The sequence below is a fragment of the Plecotus auritus genome (assembly GCF_963455305.1).
Source record: "Plecotus auritus genome assembly, chromosome: 7".
Classification (NCBI taxonomy): domain Eukaryota; kingdom Metazoa; phylum Chordata; class Mammalia; order Chiroptera; family Vespertilionidae; genus Plecotus; species Plecotus auritus.
In genome coordinates, this window is record NC_137774.1 from 17,584,909 (window position 1) to 17,603,776 (window position 18,868).

At 51.0% G+C, this 18,868-nt stretch overlaps 1 protein-coding gene across 3 annotated transcripts in view; it reads left to right on the forward strand.

Annotated features, from left to right (window-relative positions):
• Positions 1-1,758: 1,758 nt before the first annotated feature.
• The window catches only part of RGS9 (regulator of G protein signaling 9), a 51,888-nt gene continuing 34,778 nt past the window's right edge, over positions 1,759-18,868 (forward strand). The window contains exons 1-7 of one of the 3 annotated variants that reach the window (XM_080682468.1): positions 1,759-2,013; positions 10,516-10,612; positions 14,786-14,836; positions 15,242-15,348; positions 15,552-15,603; positions 15,852-15,910; positions 16,849-16,925. In XM_080682468.1, coding sequence (XP_080538594.1) covers positions 1,957-2,013; positions 10,516-10,612; positions 14,786-14,836; positions 15,242-15,348; positions 15,552-15,603; positions 15,852-15,910; positions 16,849-16,925 — 500 coding nt within the window. In that variant the 5' untranslated portion in view covers positions 1,759-1,956. The remainder of the gene's footprint in view (positions 2,014-10,515; positions 10,613-14,785; positions 14,837-15,241; positions 15,349-15,551; positions 15,604-15,851; positions 15,911-16,848; positions 16,926-18,868) is intronic. The other 2 variants (XM_080682467.1, XM_080682469.1) reach the window with 2 other exon arrangements.

Sequence of the window (18,868 nt, forward strand, 5' to 3'; positions counted from 1 at the left end):
TCCATTTACCTGAAAAAGTCACGGGAGGATTTCATTTTAGCTCTGTGTCCCTCTGTCATGTTGCAAGATAGTATTTGCTTTTTGGGTCGATCCTTTCCTTAAGGTGTAGTTTATATGCAATGTTATGCTCCCAGTTTTAAGAAGACAGATGAGTTTTGACAAACTTACCTCTGTAACCACCACTCCTATCACGATATACAACGTTTGTCACTTCAGACAGTTCCCTATGCCCCTGTCCATGTAATCCCTGACCCAAACTTTCCACCCTCCACCGCTATCAAAGCCAACCACTGTCTGATCCCTATCTCCATCTCCCCAACCTCACAGGATGTTGTGTCCAATGAATTTCTTGTAACCACCCTCAAAGCATGCTGATCTTGCCTTCGCGCCCATTCTGTGCTGTTCTCTGTGATGTACCTGCCTTTATCCCTTTTCACTGGTTAACTCCCCATCTTCCTTTAAGACTCCTCCTCCAGGAAGTCTTCCTGGTCTTCTCTTCCACTCTGGCTGGGTAAGGTGCTCTGCAACAAATTCCTACAGGGACAAGGTCTAAATTCTGAATTCAGTTCAGCCCAGGCTGTCCACCTGCAAGACTGTCTCCAGATATCATTGACTGCATCACCATTATAAATAGATTCTGTTTATAATTCTCCCCATTAACCTGTGAGCTCCTTGAGGAATTGGGTCATATGCTGCTTTGAATTCCTGACTCTAGCACAATGCCTGACATACAATACATTCATTGTTTAAGTGAATAGGTGAATTAAATAAATTATTTTTTTCCCCCAGGACACAGTCATTGACTTTTAACATCACACAACATGTTTGACCCTTTTGGTTACAAGAAACAAAGACTCAAAATATGTGTGACGATTTGTAAAGAGGCACACACAGCCATGTTTCCTGAGAGAGTGTTCATAGCTTTCACCAGATTCTTACAGGGATGTACCTCCAAAAATATAGATAAGAACCACGGCACCAGGGACATGGTTGACTGTGCCTTCCTGAGGCAAATCCCTCTTTGTTCTTTTCCAACTTAAACATTTTGTCGGCTACAATCAATAGCCATCCAACTTTATTCAGAAAAGGTAGTTTGTATGACAAGCCACGAAGGGTTCTGATGACTGGGTAGGAGGGTCACCCATTCATTTTCTAGCTAAGAAAACACTAAGGACCAGAGTAGTGAAATAGAACTTGCTTAGACCAGGCAGCTGGCCCAGTAGTAGGGACTACAAGGAACTCCTTTCTTCGTCACTTCCTTTCTTTTATTAACCAACATCTCGCCAATCCCACTGATCATTTTGCCCCCCTTAACACTTTTAAACATTCGTTGAGGGCCAAGCACTGTATTACACACTTCCCCATTCGATGATATACCCAATCATTCTGTTGGACATGATCTCCCTTTTTTCTTTTCAGGTAAGGAAATTGAGACCTAGAGACTTTAAGGGACCTGCCCAAGCTTGCCCAGCTGGCTCTGGCAGAGCTAGGAGAGGAACTGTGTTTTCCACCGCGCTTAATAGGAAGGTTGCCTTGTCTCACTCTGTACATAACTCCGTTCCGAGTGGGAGGATCTGTCGCAGAGTTTAAAGGCTCCACCTCGTGACAGATCCTCCCACTCAGGTCTCACCTGAGGCTCTGCTGGGTTCCGGCAGAGCCACACACCGCCCCCTGGCGGCAGGTGAACGCCAGCGCAGCGCATGCTAATGAGCCCGCGGCGCGGCTCGCTGATTGGCTGGAGCGGATTCCAGCTGCTTCCCAGGGGCAGGAGCTCAGTGCGAGTAAAGGGGCGCCGCAGGCAGCAGCCGCCCCCGCCCCGCGCTCTCCGGGTCTCCCCCCGCCCCTACCTTCTCTTGGGCTTAAGGGTGTGCGCGAGGCACGCTGGCCCTTTCACTTGCGGGCTTCTCCTTTTCTCTCCCTTTTGTGTTCTGGTTCTGAATTCATCCAGGGTCCGGGATGACAATCCGGCACCAAGGCCAGCAGTACAGGCCGAGGATGGCATTTCTCCAGAAGGTAAGCTGGTCTGTCACCTGGGCCCTGGGAGGTGCGCGGGGACCCAACTCTGAGAAGTGTCCGCGGAGATGCTGGACAGGCTCAGCGCGTGTGGGCAGGAGCAGAGGGCATCCCTTGTGGTCCGTTAATGCTGCTGCTGCTGCTGCTGCTGCTATTAAATGACTTCTTTGCAGTGTGTGTGTGTGTGTGTGTGTGTGTGTGTGTGTTAAAGACGATCATCATTAGGTTTCCATGTAACCTGTCTGTAGTGGAGACCGGAAGCCAGGGGTGATGGTCTGCTGCAGGCTCAGAACTACCTGTTACTCAGGAGAGGAGGGTGCCTGAGGCAGTTCAGCCCAGGCTGTCCACCTGCAAGACTGTCTCCAGATATCATTATAAGGCACCCAGATGTTAAACATTTTGGGGGGTTATTTTTCAGATCCCAAACTGCAGTATTTTAAAGTGTGTGAGTGAGTGTGTGTGTGTGTGTGTGTGTGTGTGGTGACTGTGTGTACACATCGATCATGCAATGATATATTTGTAAGATAAAGCTCCCAGCACCCCCAGACCCCCCACTGGAGCATGTGTATCTGCTTATCTCAGGTCTCTGTGCTGGCAGCAGAAGCCAGAACCTTTTCTCTTCGGCCACAGACGGTTTCAGACGAGGTGGCCAGGCACAGGCTGTTCTGTGTCGTGGGGGAGGTGACATGCGTCTTGCCGGGTGATGTGTTTGGAAACAAAGCAGCTCATTTTGTTGTGAACTCTTCAGATAACCAGTGTCTGGAGAGATCGTCAGGGGATTAGGCCCTAGGTCACTTGTCCACCCTTCCTTCTGTCCACAGCCGCCTTTCACGGCACCGTGTCCACCACCTGAGGCTTATCTTGTTGAGTGGAATTAGCCGAATGCTCGGTGACAGGTGGAGCCCAGAGCCCCTGGAGCTCAGCATGTGGGTGTAGTCAGTGCCCAACTGTCCTGATCGCCTGGGACGTTCAGTGCTGAAACCTGGACAGTGCTGGGCGCACTGGACCGCCGGTCACACCCCTTCGCCCACTTCTAGGAGCTTGTGTTTGTATCCGGGTAGTGGAGGTGTGAGGCTCATCCATAAAACAGGCGGAAGGTTGTCAGAAAGGACCCCGAGAGCCGATATTGCAGACACCAGTTTCTAAATGCCCTATCTGAAAGCCATGCTCCCCTTCCAGGATTCCCCAAGACTGCTGTCTTCCTCCTCCCAGACGGGCAGGCTTGGAGGCCCAGGGAGGAATTCTCTCCTTGTCTTCTGAACCTCAGACGTTCTTGCCATCATGGCTGTTGTCTAGCAGAGTCTCCTCTCTTTACCTTGGCCTTCTGGCCGAGTGTGGTCGCCAACCTCTCCCCCCACCATCGCGCTCTTACCTCTTCCACCCCAGCCTCCCCTTCCACCCCTCTACTCTCTACCACTTCCACCCCAGCTTCCCCCTCCTCCACCCCAGCCTCCCTCTCCACGCCCCCTACTCTACATCACTTACACCCTAGCCTCACCCTCCTCCACCCCAGTCTCACCCTCCTCCACCTCGTTACTGAGCTCGCCAGGTACACAGCTCCCTAGAGCAGGAGGTAGGATAGAATCAAGGTGTGCAGAGCACGTCTCAAAAGCCCGTGCCAGGGGATCCTTAGTGATGAACCTGCTGAACTAGATGTCCAGCCTTCTGAAGGACCCAGACTAAAGGCATGTGGGCCTGTGTGCACCTGCCATTCACTACTCAAAGAAAGAGTCAAGGAATATTTATGATGTATTTGTATTCCCCGACGGGGGCCTTACATACACCATCTCATTTATTTCTTAAGACAGTGGCATTATAAAACATGGACAGGTGAAATAGCATGATGGTTTGCAGACTCACCAGGGGTTGGGATGGTCTGGAGTGAGCAGGAGGCTGACGGACAGGAAGGCTGGAGGGAAGGGCTCAGAACTGGGGGCCTCAAATGTTGTGCTGTGGAGTTTGATGCTCTCTGAGTTCAGGGAGAAGCTGTTTGATGTTTTAAAATCAGAGATGAATAAAATGAGTTGGTTTACAGGTTAGAAAGATGATTCTGATGAGAGGGTATGAGTTCTTCTCTACCCCGGCTGCACTTTGAGAAATATTGCTCTCAAGTTACCCTCCTTAGAGTTTCTGATTGACTTAAGAGATAATTAAGTAATTAAGTGGGGGTAGAGACCAAGCATTGGCTTTTTAAATTGTTTTTTTTAAAAAATATTTTTATTGATTTCAGAGAGGAAAGGAGAAGGAGGGAGAGAGAGAGAAACATCAATGATGAGAGAGAATCATTGACTGGCTGCCTCCTGCATGCCCCCTACTAGGGATCAAGCCTGAAACCTGGGAATCAAACCATGACCTCCTTGTTCTTAGGTCAGTCCTCAACCACTGAGCCACCCCAGCTGGGCTAATTGATTTTTTTTTTCTTTTTTTTGAGAGAGAGAAACATCAACTTGTTCCACTTGTTTATGCAATCATTGGTTGATTCTTGTATAGGCCCTGACCGGGGATCAAACCCGCAATCTTGGCATGTGGGAACGATGCTCTAACCCAGTGGTCGGCAAACTGTGGCTCACGAGCCACATGCGGCTCTTTGGCCTCTTGAGTGTGGCTCTTCCACAAAATACCACGGCCTGGGTGAGTCTATTTTGAAGAAGTGGTGTTAGAAGAAGTTTAAGTTTAAAAAATGTGGCTCTCAAAAGAAATTTCAATCGTTGTACTGTTGATATTTGGCTCTGTTGACTAATGAGTTTGCCGACCACTGCTCTAACCAACTGAGCCCCACCAGCCGGGCAGCACAGTTATGTTAAATAGAGCCTCTCAAGTGATTTGAATGCACAGCTAAGATGAAAGTCCCTGTGGCATTTGAGCAACCCTGGAGGCATTTTGGGTTGTCACCGCTGGGGAGGGGGATGCTGTGGGCATCTTGTGGGTGAAGGCAGGTGCACAGGACAGCCAGCCCCACGGCCCAGAGTGATCTTCCCAGGTGTCAGCGGCCCCTCGGCTGGGGGTGCATTTCAAAGTGCAGGTGCCAGGTGGGCGGAGCCTGAGAGCCAGGATGGGGGCCAGAAAGGAGACAGGTCAGACACAAAGCAGGGTCGACAGATGTTGGCCGCTGCCGGCCGGGGTCCCCTAGGACGCTCCTTGGGCTTTTGACCAGGGTGTGAAGAGCAGGTTTTGGGGGAAGACTGTGAGCCCTGATTAGGGTATGGCGCTTTCGAGGGTCTTCCAGACGTCGCGGTCCGATGGCCGGGAGGTCAGCTGGCCTCCGTGTGGCCCGACGCATTAGTAAGAGCCCCTTCCGCTTTGTTGCAAAATCACCTCCTGGCCCTGGTCGCTTTCCCCATCTGTGTACAGAAACGTCCTGATTATTAGCATCCCCCTGGGAGCCTTCCTAGGCTTAAAGGAAAATTCCAGCCCCACAGATCCTGCGCATGAGTGACAGGTCCTTAATGCGAGGCACGGGCGTGGGCGTGGAGGGTGGGATGCGGAGGCCGTCAAAGCCATCATTTCTGCTCCTTCGTGATGTGGGGGTTCCCCGTCACGCCGGCCGTCACACCGCAGCACGTTGGCATCTGAGAGAAGCAACGTGGGCCTGACACCCCACCACCCCTGCCCCCAACACGGGGTCAGGCGGGGTCCAGCACAGCCTGGTTCTGTGACATTTCCGTGTTCCCTGGGAAGGCGACGCGGCTCCCTGGAGGCACCGGGAGCTGAGTCTGGCTAGGAGTGGGCACTGACATTTGGGGTGGGGATGGCCATCCTGTCCCTCATTCCTAGAGGACTGCCCGCCGGACGGAAGTTGGCGGAGTCGGCAGCCATTTGGAGCAGAAAGTTGCCCCCTGGAGAACTTGGGAGATAACCAGGCTCTCCCCTGTCTGCGATGGGCCAAGGGGTTTCTGATGGAGGCAACACGCGGACCAAAGCAAACATTCGCTCGCTTGGGCTGCCGTGACCAAGTGCCACAGGCGGGGGGGCCCAAACAAGGGGAATTTATTTGCTCACAGTTTTGGGGATCATGGTGTTGGGGGGGCTGGTTTCGCCTGCGCCTCTGTCCTGGGCGGCCAGACGGCTGCTTTCCCCCGTGGTCTTCCCTCTGTGTGTGTCTGTGTCCTAATTTCCTTCTGAAAAGGGCACCAGTCGTAATGGAGTCGGAGCCGCACTAATGGCCTCATTTTAACTCCATTACCTCTTTTATTTAAGAAAATATGTTTTTATTGATTTCAGAGAGAAAGGGAGAGGGAGAAGGAGATGGAAACATCAATGGTGAGAGAGAATCATTGACCGGCTGCCTCCTGCACAACCCGCGCTGGGGATCCAGCCCGCAGCCCGGGCATGTGCCCTGACCGGGAACCGAACCGTGACCTCTTGGTTCATAGGTCAATGATGGCTTTGACTCAACCACGGAGCCACGCCGGCCGGGTTCCATCACCTTCTTAAAGACCCTTTGTCTAAACGGAGTCACATTCCGAGGTCGTGGGGGTTAGGATTTCAACATACGAATTTGGAGGGGGCGCAGTTCAGCCCCTGACAGAGTTTCTCAGGGGCGGTGCCACCAGCCAGAATCCAAGCCTTTCCTGGCTGGGTGGCTGGGGAGACCCTCCAAGGAGAGTCCTGGGGAAAACGATTGGCATCTCAATGGGCCCAACTCCCTCAGGATGTTCTCCAGGTCCGCGTATGCCCCTCCTTTCTGGGAAGGGTAATCCACCTGCCAGAAAGAAATCTGACTCCCCTCATTGTGGTGTAAAAATAGCTCTCATTATTCCTCCTCGGAAGGTTATTTTCAAGCTCTTTATAACTAGATTTTAATTTATTTATTTTTAACTCGAAGAGAAGGGATCAAATTCCCTGACTTTCTCTCTCAGGGAAACTCAGGTTTCTAACTCAGGTTTCTAATTTCTCCAGTATTGGGGTCCTCTGTTTCCTCAAAATGCTGCTGTTTCATCTAAAAAATCATTTAAAAATAAATGTGGGATTTCACCTGGCAGGCCCTCATGCCCCAAAGTCAGGCACCTCTTGAAGTAGCATTTGAAACCACAGCTCATGGCTAGTTGAGAACTCGGAAGGAGTGACTCCGCAACCTGTGGCTCCTGGGTCCCCTGGCCATGTCCAGGGGGAGTGAGGCCACCTCCCAGCTCCCCACACCTTCCTGGGGTGCGTCTTAGCTCCCCTCCCTGCTGTGGCCGCTCTGCTGACCCAGTGGCCTGAGATACTGCCAGGCCTAGACATTGCAGACCAAGGACTGAGGCTCCGAATGGAGCGGAAAGGAAGTTTCCATCCCAGAACTAGCCTGTGAGCCAGGAAGAGTGTCCTCGCAGAGGACGCCAGCTTGCAGTCAGTCTTGCACGAGGAGCCCCAGGCACCCCCTGGCCCCCAGCCAGTCTTGCTCGCTGGCTGAGCCGCTGGCACTGTGCCCAGAGCGACCTTGACCATGCACTTGATCCTGGTTGTTTCTCCAGATGCTGGTTTAGCAACAGATTGAAAGTGGACTCTCAGCTCTCAGCAGTGACTCAGGACGTCGTCCCACACCCTTGGCCTTGGGGAGGTGGGCACCTTCCAGCTGCAGGAGCTGGCTGGCCGAGGGGCCAGGGGCAGGTCTAATTTGTCCAAATCAGGCTTCCTCGGCATGATTTCCCCCCTCCGGGGCAGCCGGGTCAATCTCTCTCTAATGCTGTATCTTTTTTTTTAATCCTCACCTGAGGATATTTTCCCCATTGATTTTTAGAGAGAATAGAAGGAAGGGAGGAGGGGGAGAGAGAGAGAGAGAGAGAAACATTGACTGGAGAGAGACACATTGATTGGTTGCTTCCCGCAGGCACCTGGACTAGGGCCAGGGACTCAACCTGCAATTGAGGTATGAGGTACCTTGACAGGGAATTGAATTCTCAAGTGGCCGATACTCTCCAGGCATCCTCAAACTACGGCCCGCGGGCCACATGCGGCCCACCGAGGACATTTATCCGGCCTGCCAGGTGCCGCTGCCTGTCCTGCTTAGCAGCCGACTTGTCCCGGGCCCGCAGTGCGCATAGGAATTTGTTCATAGTTTTTTTTTTAAACTATAGTCCGGCCCTACAACGGTCTGAGGGACGGTGAACTGGCTCCCTGTTTAAAAAGTTTGAGGACCCCTGCCCCGCTGAGCTGCCAGCCAGGGCGCTCATGCTCTATTTTTAAAATTTATTTTATTGTGGTGGAACACTTCATACAAGAACTTCCAGTGTACGAACAATGTGGTCACCTTTACGGTAGTTTAGTGCAGATCCCTAGAATCTATCCATGTTGCTTAACTGAAACTTTATGCCCTTTTACTAGCAACTTCCTATACCCCTCCCTCCACTCTTTGATTTATTTTGCCTGTTAGACCCTTCACATAAGTGGGATCAGGTAGGCTTTCTGTGACGGGCTATATCACTTAGCGAAATGTCCTCCAGGTTCATCCGCGTTGTCGCATGTGGCAGAATTCCTTTTTTTTTTTTTTTTTTGTAAAGGCTGAAAAAGATTCCATTGTATGCATGTGCCACGTTTTCTGTACTGGTTCATCCATCAGTGGACATAGGTTGTTTTCACATCTTGGAAACAGTGAATTATGCTGCAGTGAACACGGGAGTGCTCATCGCTCTTTGAGATCCTGATTTCAGTTCTTTCTGAGAAATACCCAGAGGCGGGGTTGTGGTGGCATGGTGATTCCGGGTAATTTTTGGAGGAACCTCCATACTGTTTTCATTTTGCATTCGCATCCACAGTGGACTGCGAAGGTTCCCATTTCAATGTCCTCACTTTCCTGCTTGGAGAAGCCGGGCCTTCTCACTCCTCCCCTCCCCCCATGGAACCCAGCCCTCCCCCCCTGTCTAGGGAAATCCTACTCTCTCCATGCACACAGCTTTCTCATCCTCTCAGCCTCCTCTTCTTCCTGGTTCTTATTCCAGTCAGTATCCTCCCTATTTTTTTCATGCAAAATTCAGCCCGCCTTTGCCATCTCATACATGCTTACTTTGTGCATGGCTCGATGCTAAGTGCTTGACACGATCGATCTCATTTCATCTTCCCATCATTCCTCTGATGGCGAGGCACTTGCAATCTCCACTTTACGGAGAAATGAGTCTTAGTGAGATGTAGCAATTCATCTAGCGCATACTTTGGAGCAGGGGTTTGAATGGAGCGTTTTAGTCACCCAGATCCCTAGTGTTTATCTCAGTTAGATTTTTATTTTCCTACAGATGTCTTCCCAGCTCTCCAAAGATGGGGACTATCTCTTTTACTTTGTTGGGTGCTCCACAGTGCTGGGCATGCAATACATGCTCAATAAATACGTGCTTAATCAATAAATATACTTAATGGGTGAGTAGAGCTAGGTTTTTACTCCCAGGCATCTGAACGCAGCCCTACATGCAAAGTTTCAAAGATGCATTAATTGTACAAATGCTACAAATGATGATTCTGTCAATAACCACTAACGTATGTCTCCTTATAAAGCACCTATTTATGGTTATATGACTTTGTCCTTATTTATCTTTATGCAGTATAACATATGTCATGCCTTATAAAGTATTTTCACACAATTCATTAGATTCTAAGAGATGAGAAAACCATACTTTGTAATGCAGGGCTGTGTTCAGAGGCCTAGAGAGTGTATTTTACTGAATAGCAGGAGAATAACGATGATGTCACCAGGTCGGTTAAATCGAGGGGAAGGGGTAGACCGGTGAGCTCTTTAGTGTGGGGAGTAGACAGGTTGGTTTTCAGGTGCAACCCTCCATGAGGACAGGTCGCGCTGTGCACAGCTGCCCCGACTTCCGGAGAGGGAATCTTGGCCGCTGGCTCTAGGAGAAATGGCCCTTGCAGGGTTTCGCGCACAGAGGGGACATGTTCGAAAGTGATGAAAGGGCTCACTCTGACCGCTCAGTTGAGAATAGACCGAGGGTGGACGTGTCACAGCGAGGCCCCACCACTTCCTGCCCAGCTACAGCGACAGCTTTGACGACATCTCCCGCTTTTCTCTACGGGGCGACCTTCTTCAGGCTTCAGTGTCTTCCCTCTGCCAGAGACCCCGTTTCCAAAACGCAGGCCAGACTGTGCCACGCCTCAGAAACGGCTGCTGGAACAAAATCCGCACGCTGGGCGTGGCATTCGAGGTCCCTGCGATCGGGCCTCCACCTGTCCCTCCAGCCTCGCCATGTGACTGCTTCCAGTCCCTCTCACACCCTCCCATGCCTTTGCTCATCCTCCCCCTTTCTCTCCAGGAAAAGCCTTTGTTGTCAAGTCCCATCTTCTCCTGAAAGTCTGTGCAGAACCTCCAAGTCGGGACGAGTCTCCCGAGCACTCCCACAGCGCGGGCCCGTGTGCCTGGAGCACGCTGCTCCTCTAGTTCTGGTGGCCCTACTCAGTGCCACCCACGTGGTGTGCTCCGTGTGTCCATCTCTGCGTCCCTTGATCCCTCCGTGCCATGCCAAAAGCCCAACTCAGCCTCTGGTACGGTTCCCCAGAGCCACACTATCTGCTTCTGCCTTGCAGATTGAAGCGCTAGTGAAGGACATGCAGAGCCCCGAGACGGGGGTCCGAATGCAGAACCAGAAGATCCTGGTCACCAGCATCCCTCACGCCATGACAGGTAACCCGCCCTGTGACTTAGTCTAGTCCTGAAACAGGCTACACAGGGGGGCTGGCGAACGACGGCGCGTGGGTCACATTTGGCCCGTGGCCTATATTTATAAATAAATTTTTATTGGAACACGTCCACATCCCCACTTATGTGTTGTCTTTGGCTGCTTTTATATGACCATGTAAATAGCTGTGCAGAGAGATCGTATCACGGCCCCCAAAACCGAAAATATTTACCCCCTAGCCCAGTGGTCGGCAAACTCACGAGTCAACGGAGCCAAATATCAACAGGACAACGATTGACATTTCTTTTGAGGGCCAAATTTTTTAAACTTAAACTTCTTCTAACGCCACTTCTTCAAAATAGACTCGCCCAGGCCATGGTATTTTGTGGAAGAGCCACACTCAAGGGGCCAAAGAGCCACATGTAGCTCGCGAGCCACGGTTTGCCGACCACTGCCCTGGCCCTTTCCAGAATATGTTCGCTGACTGCTGGGCCCCAAGCCCCTGCTGCAGAAGGGGTCAGAAGGGAAGTAGAAAAGGACTCAAAGGTCACTTTGTGAAGCCATTCCGCCCAGGAGGTCATTTGAAAAAACCTCGTACTGTGACTTTTTGTTTGTTTGCCTTGTTTGTGTTTGTTTTAACGAAGTCAGGTAGCAGAAAACAACTATGTGGCAGTAAAAAAACTGGCCTTTGTTCTACCCTCCCCTGCCTTCTAATTTACATTCAGACCCTTCTTAACCACCCCGTGGGGATGGCACCCTTGTGTCCTTTCTCTGGGTGTGGGATAAAGGGATGCAGAGCATCACTTGAGCGCATGGGCAGAAAGAGGCGGACCCCAAAGTAAGAATGCATTTTGATGCATGTGTGGCATATGTTTTATGCTTTGGGGTTGCAGTGGAAGGCATGTTTCCCATGGAGGCATATTGGCTGCAGAAGATAAACGCTAGGGGTCTGGGTGGCTAAAATGCTCCGTTCAAATCCCTGCTCCAAAGTATACGCTAGAGAAATTGCTACATCTCACTAAGACTCATTTCTCTGTAAAACAGAGATTGCCCTACCAGCGGGGGCCTCACCCTGTGCTGAGCTCCCCGTGAGTCCCCGCCCCCCCGGTCCCCCACACGACCTGACTGTTAATTTCTCACTCAAGTGCCCTGGCCTTTGGGGAGGCAAGCTGGCTCCCAGCCTCTTGATTCCCTGTCTGACAGCCTGGAAGAAGGGTTTCCCCCACCAGCCATGTGTCACTCAGGGTTCCTTGAGTGCAAGCAACAGAAGACCCACTCTGGCTCGTTGGAGCAAAGAGGAATTGATGGGAATGTGACAGGGCAGCTCACATAAGAAAGGGAAACGGATGAGCCAGACTTGGGAAAGGCTAGGAACCGGAACAGCCTGGGCACCCAAACAGCAGGGATCAAAGGGCAGACTTTCAGGGTGCTTCTGGCCTCCCCCAGCAGTTAAGAGGCAGCGTGGCAATTCTCCTCCCCCCCCCCCCCGCCCCTGGTTGTCACTGACTTTGGCCTGAATTCTCCACTAGATTCGGAAGCCCACCAGGGGCAGAATCTCCTCTTGGTCATCTGGGTAACCCCAGTGCTTAGCAGAGCTGGGGGTCAGGGTAGAGATCTCATAAAAGTTCATTGAGTGAGTGAACCAGTCCTGGTCTGGCACTTGACATTGAGTCAGGCTCCCTGGGGTTGAATCCGTTGGGTGCCTTTTCTAGCTATGTAGCCCTAACCTCAATGTTCTCCTTTTAGAAGCAGGTGCGGCAATGCCTGTCTAAGAGAATGAGTGCAGGAATTAAAGGAGATAGTACCGTGCCTGAGGCCAGCACACAGCGGATACTGGAAGAGTGGCAGTAGCTCACAATTTCCCACACTGTGTCAGTTGATAGATACTGTCAAGTTAGGGAAAGATACAAGCGTCCCCATTTTGCAGAGGGGGCCCTGGAGACGCAAAGAGGTCCAGCACCTTGTCCCCATGTCACTCGACTCCCACATGGCCGAGCTTGGACTTGAGCCCACTTATGTGACTCTGGTGTCCATTCCTATCAATGTGCATTCACTGCTCCCCTCCCTTGCACACAGGGTGCACTTGGTTCCTGGGTGAGGTGCCCACCTGCCATGCTTCCCCTCGCTTCTCCTCTGGTGAACCCCAGTGGATGTTGGAAAAGGACACAGGGAAGGCCTTGTCTTGCAGCTGCAGATCAGCACTAATAAAAGCTGAGTAATTGGCATCCATCTCCTCGGATGGCAGGTGACGCAGGACTTCTGGGGACGAAGGTGGCTGATGTAGGAGCCCGCACAGACCACGTGGTACAGATGCCAGTGGCCTGTAATCTCATTTGACTTATTTCAGGGAGCAGTCAAGTGGATGAGAAAACTCCTGGCTCCTTGGTGGAGAGCGCTAATCCGTCTGCTGTCTGTCTGGGTCTTTCTCTCTCGGTCTGCATAACCTGTGTAGCATTCCATGAGACGTGGGTGTAAAGTCTAAAACAGCCAGTCCTCCCCTTGCCTTAGCTGGTTTGTCTCAGTGGATAGAGAATCAGCCTGCAAACAGAAGGATCCCGGGTTCGATTCCGGTCAAGGGCACATACCCGGGTTGCAGGCTCGATCTCCAGTAGGGGGTGTGCAGGAGGCACCCGATCAACGATTCTCTCTCATCATTGATGTTTCTCTCTTTCTCTCTCTCTCTCTCTCTCTCTCTCTCTCTCTCTCCCTTCCTCTCTGAAATCACTAAAAATATAAAAGAAAGAAATAAAACAGCCAGCCCTCAGATTTTAAATGAAGTTTGCTTTTGCCCAGCCAACCAGGGGGGAATAAAGCTAAGAATAACAGAGGGGAATCCAGTGAAAGCAATAATGGTGGGCACGTGGGCACGTGGGCACTGACAGAGGTGAAGCCTGGCTATTGTGCCCCAGGGTGTGGACGGGGAGGGAAGAGTTACAGGCGGCCCAGCCTCAGCCATGCTGTGGGCAGGTAATTAAGCCCGGAGAGTATGGGAGTGGAGCATGAGGGCCCTTCCTGGAGGCGCCAAAGGAAATACCCCTTCGCCATCTCCGAGGAGGGAAGCCTCCTTTGCAACAGTCCAGCCACAAGGACACAGGCAGCGGGGTCTCCGACCCTGATGCTCCTTCGTGGCCTGTTTTGTGGGCCGGTTGCCAGGCAGGCAGGGGACCAGCGTGGCCTTTGTAAAGCAGGCTGGGGTTGCTGGAAAGGGAGGTCTATGGCGTTGCAAGATGGTGTCTGCATTGGAGTGTTCGGTACCAGGACAGCTTGTCTTTCTTCTGCGATGGTGCTGCCTCCTCCTCCGAGGAGCCTGTGCTGTGTACGGGGCAGAGAGTCCAGGCTGAGCAGGAGGCACACAGCTTCCCCGCGGTCCCGCAGCAGTTCTAGACCTGGTGATGCTTGGCTTGCTTCGGCCCTTAGACAAATCTGATTCCTCGGGGGCGGGGTGGGAGGGGTGCACGTTCTCCCCCAACCCTGTCTCTCTCTGCCTCCCCTAGTTTTTTCACAACCAGCCTCCACTCTGCATTGTTCCCAGGACGCAGGGCAAGAGTAACGATGGAGCCCACATTCTACTGTCCAAAGTAATAAATCGCCCTACAAAGAGTTACTAAAATCTGTCCCATCCTCCTGCTTTGATAAAAGTACCTTCACGAGGGTTCGAAGTCTCTGACTCTCTCTGAGTTTCCCCCAGGAACTAGGGGGCGTAGGAGAACCAGCCCCCTAGCTCAGCCCACCCCCATTTTTCTTCCCATCCCTCGCTCTGATGTAGCCCATGTGTCCAGGCTCCACCTAGAGCGCCATGGACAGCTGGCCTTGGGTCTGATTGTTTTCAGTGTTAAGACCTCGTCTGTTTGCTTTCTACTTGAGTCTATGCACAAATCATTGCGAGGTTAGAAAATAAGGGCCACAAGAGAGGTAAAGGTTGAGGGTGTGTAGGGGAGGGTGAGCGGGAAACCCGGCCAGAGTCAGATCATGGATGGCCCTGAATTACGGGCTGCAGGGTCTGGACTGAACACAGTGGAGGAGGGTAGGTGGGTGGAGGGAGGGAGTCCCTGAAAGTATTGAGCAGAAGAGGGACGTGATCACAGCTGAGCAGGGGAGGAGGCCAGCCAGGCAACAGCGTGGAGACCAGCGGGTATGTGAGGAGGCTCTGATGACGGCCTGATATTTCTGTTTTGCAGGAAGTGATGTTCTGCAATGGCTTGTCCAGCGGCTCTGGATCTCCAGTCTGGGTGAGAGCTCGCCTGGCACTGGGTTAGCAAGGATTGCTGTGTGTGCAGCCCGCGAGAATCTCTGCAGGATAGAGACTGCATGGAGGCTTAGCCCGGGTCTCTGAGAAACTGACATTTTAATTGAACAGACAAGGCCTTCCTGTGTTAAACAACCAGAATCCACTGGGGGGGACAGAATTGTTTCATACAAAATATTGGCTGGGGGATCCTCTGTTAGCACATTCCCCAGCTGATACGCGCCCACAGCCAAATCCAGGAACCACTGTCCTCCCTCCTTGACTGACGTGCTGGTAGGATGGAGGCATCTTTTTTTGGAGTTTGGGGTGCTGTGTGTGTGGGTCGGGTAGAGAGCTTCTGCCTTCGGCCCCTGCTCTTAACTTTCATGCTTCTACTGCTTCTCCCCAGAGGCACAGAACTTGGGCAACTTCATTGTCAAGTATGGCTACATTTACCCCCTGCAGGACCCCAAGAATCTCATGCTCAAGCCTGATGGCAGCCTCTACCGATTCCAGGTGAGTCTTGGCCTGGACTTTGGGTATTAATATGGGGTTAATCTTACCTGAAAAGATAGTTGCTTGGCTTCATATCCTCACAGATCAGGACTTTCGAAATACGTGGAGGGGGCTAAGGACGTTTTATCTGTTAAACCACATGGCTGGGGCCTTACTGGATCAGAGCCCACTGTCTAAGCGAGGTTTCTTGGTTTCTTTTGCAGACACCGTATTTCTGGCCTACCCAGCAGTGGCCAGCTGAAGATACGGACTATGGTAACTGCCCGCCCCCTCATGCCTTTGGTCGTGCTTAACGTGTCGCTTGTTACATTTTGGTGGCATTTGTCTTGCTGTCATCATGACCTTTATATCAGCGCACACCTGTATTGGGAGTGTTCCTGTGGGAAGAGAGCGGGTCTGCTGCGTTCTCTCCATGGGCTGAGCACAGCAGCCTCATGCACAGAGAGCCTGCAGATGTGGTTTTGAAACATGATGATGGAAAATGCCATTGTTTTCTTCCCCAGCCATCTATCTGACCAAGCGAAATATCAAGAAGAAAGGGGTTTTAGAAGAACACGAAAAGGTACAGAGATACTTTCAAGTAAAGGTTATTATACTTGAGTGGAATATAGTCTTGAGTTGTTTTTTTCCTCATTTCCCTCATTGCTACATTCATATGTATCCTCATCCATCCATCCATTATCCATCATCTATCCATCTATCATCCATTCATCATCCATCTAGCCATCATTTGTTCATCATCCATCCATCATTTATCCATTCATCTATCATCCATCCAGCCATCATCTATCCATCCATCAATCCATCCCATCATTTATCCATTTGTCTATCATCCATCAAGCCATTGTCCATCCATCCATCCCTCCATCCATCTATCCACCTATCATCTGTCCATTATCCACCCATATATTTAGAAGCAGCTCCCTGAAGTGAATTCTTCCCTATGTTGAGCTTCAGTTTCTCATGCTGTAATTTAAGCCTTTGCTGTCCCAAAACGATATGAATTAATATGTACGATAATGCATATTATTTGGTGAATAGGTTTGAATTTGAGTTTGTAATGGGAAAACAATAGTATGGACTTTTGTTTTAGGCTTGAGAAGTCATTTCTCAAAGAACACATCCCAGCCCTCTGTAGGCTAGATTTCTGGGCAGATGGCAACAATTCTGCTGTGTTTTATGCATTACAAACATGTTTTTAGAAGAGCCAGAATCATACCAATGTTAGGTCTTATCTTTGTGGATTTGTGATGCTCTATTGTTGAGTATTGAGTTTTCATGTTCCTCCCCACACTGTATTCCCTTCTTCCTAATCAGATTTGAGATACATATATTAAAAAAAAAGGCTTTTTGAGAATTTGGTGCTACCCCTTGAACGAGCAGCTTTGCAAAGCTGGGCGAAGGCCTGTTGGCATGCCCTCGTTGACTTAGGGCTTTCTGCCCACTGCATGTGGCATATGTCACGGGCCTGAGTGTTCTCCCTGTGTTTTCCTTCCCTAGGAAAACTACGATTTCCTGAACAAAAAAATCAACTACAAGTGGGACTTTGTCATTATGCAGGCCAAAGAGCAGTACAGGTGAGTGAAAGGTCCTGGTTGTCCTTCCTCCCTCCCTTCCTTGTGTCCTTTCGGTAAAATAACCCTTTATTGGGCATTTATGTGTCAAGCATTGGGCTAGGCATAGGGAACATAGAGACACAGGCTGGTGGGTCAGGCTGCTGATTGTGATGCTGCAGTGGGATGAGAGCCACGGGGAGGAGTTTGCAGAGGAGCTGTAGAAACGACATTGAACTTGGAGGCTGCATAGGAGGCATCCAGGTGAAGGATGGTGATGGTGGATGGAGTGGCGAGGTGGGAGACATCGTGTTCTAGGCAGACAGGACCAGAGTCTGGAGGCAGGGGATGCCCACCTGATGCAGTTTCTCACAGCAGAAGTGGAGAGTGCGAAGCTTGGAACGGGCAGACGTGAGGATGGAGATAAGGGCCATGGGGAAATATTTTAAGCAGGGGAGGTATGTAATCAGATTCACGTTAGCACCACCCACTGCTGCTCTCATTTGCCTGCTGTTCACATCAGAAATGGAGCTAACATCCTTCTGGAGGGCTCTGTCTCTTTTATTTTAATTTTTAAGAAAATATATTTTTATTGACTTCAGAGAGGAAGGAAGAGGAAGAGAGAGATAGAAACATCAATGATGAGAGAGAATCACTGTTCGGCTGCCTCCTGCTCTCCTATCCCTCTCCCCCTCCACTCCACTGGAGACTGAGCCTGCAACCTGGGCATGTGCCCTGACCGGGAATCGAACCATGACCTCCTAGTTCATAGGTTGACCCCCAACCACTGAGCAACACTGGCTGGGCTGAAGAGCCCTGTCTTGTCCGCAAGAGCCAGATGTAAATGCTGGGGAGGGTGTATCAGTCAGGATGAGGTTAGGCTATTGTAACAAACAGTCCCCACATCTCAGGGGCATGAAACCACAGGGCTTACTTCTTGCTAGTGTTCCAGGGTCACTGTGGGTCACCTGGGGCCCTACACGCTTTGTGCGCACTCCAGGACCTGTGCTAAAGGAGCAGCACTGTCTCGGCTTTGTCTGTTTCCAGAGCAGTGGGGGAGAGAGGCTGTGAGGATCACAGGTGCTGCATGTCACTTCTGCTCACGATTCATTAGCCAAAGCAGGTCCCATGGTTATGCCCAATTTCAAGGGAGGATGGGTGAGGATGTACAATATTTTCTTTTTTTTTTTGAGAGAGAGAGAGAGAGAGAGAGAGAGAAATTGACTTGTTATTCCACCTATGTATGCATTCATCAGTTGATTCTTGTATGTGCCCTGACCAGGGATTGAACCCCCAACCTTGGCGTACTGGGAAGATGCTCTAACCCTCTGAGCTACCCAGCCAGGCCATGGGGATGTACAGTATTACTGTGTACAGTATTACTGTGGGAGTCGGGAATATCTGGGGACTGATGCCAGTGGCCAGCAAAGTGGATTAAACCCAGGTGGCCCACCTTCACTCACCTTGCCGGGTCCACATCCTGGCAGCTCTAGGCTGCCTAGCGCATGGCGGGGCTGGATGGTGGGGACCCCATTCTCACGAAGCAGCCTGGAACCAGAGTAGTGGTGGATTAGTCAAGGTTCTCTAAGAAAAGAGAGCCAATCGCATATAAATACACATAGATTTATTACCAGGAATTACAGTTATGGAGGGTTAAGTCCCAAAATCTCTAGTTGGCAAGCTGGAAGCCCAGGAGAGTGGATAGTGTAAGTGCCCGGATGGTGTAAGTGCCCAGCATGAGCTGGGGTGGGACGCAGACATTCGGTCCACAGCAGTCTTTTTTTTTTTTTTGTAAATCCTCACCTGAGGATATTTTTCCATTGATTTTTTAGAGAGCATGGAAGAGAGAGAAATATCGATGTGAGAGAAACACATCGATTGGTTGCCTCCTGCACACACCCCAACCAGGGCCTGAGCCAGGGAGGAACTTGCAACGGAGGCACGTGCCCTTGACCAGAATCGAACCC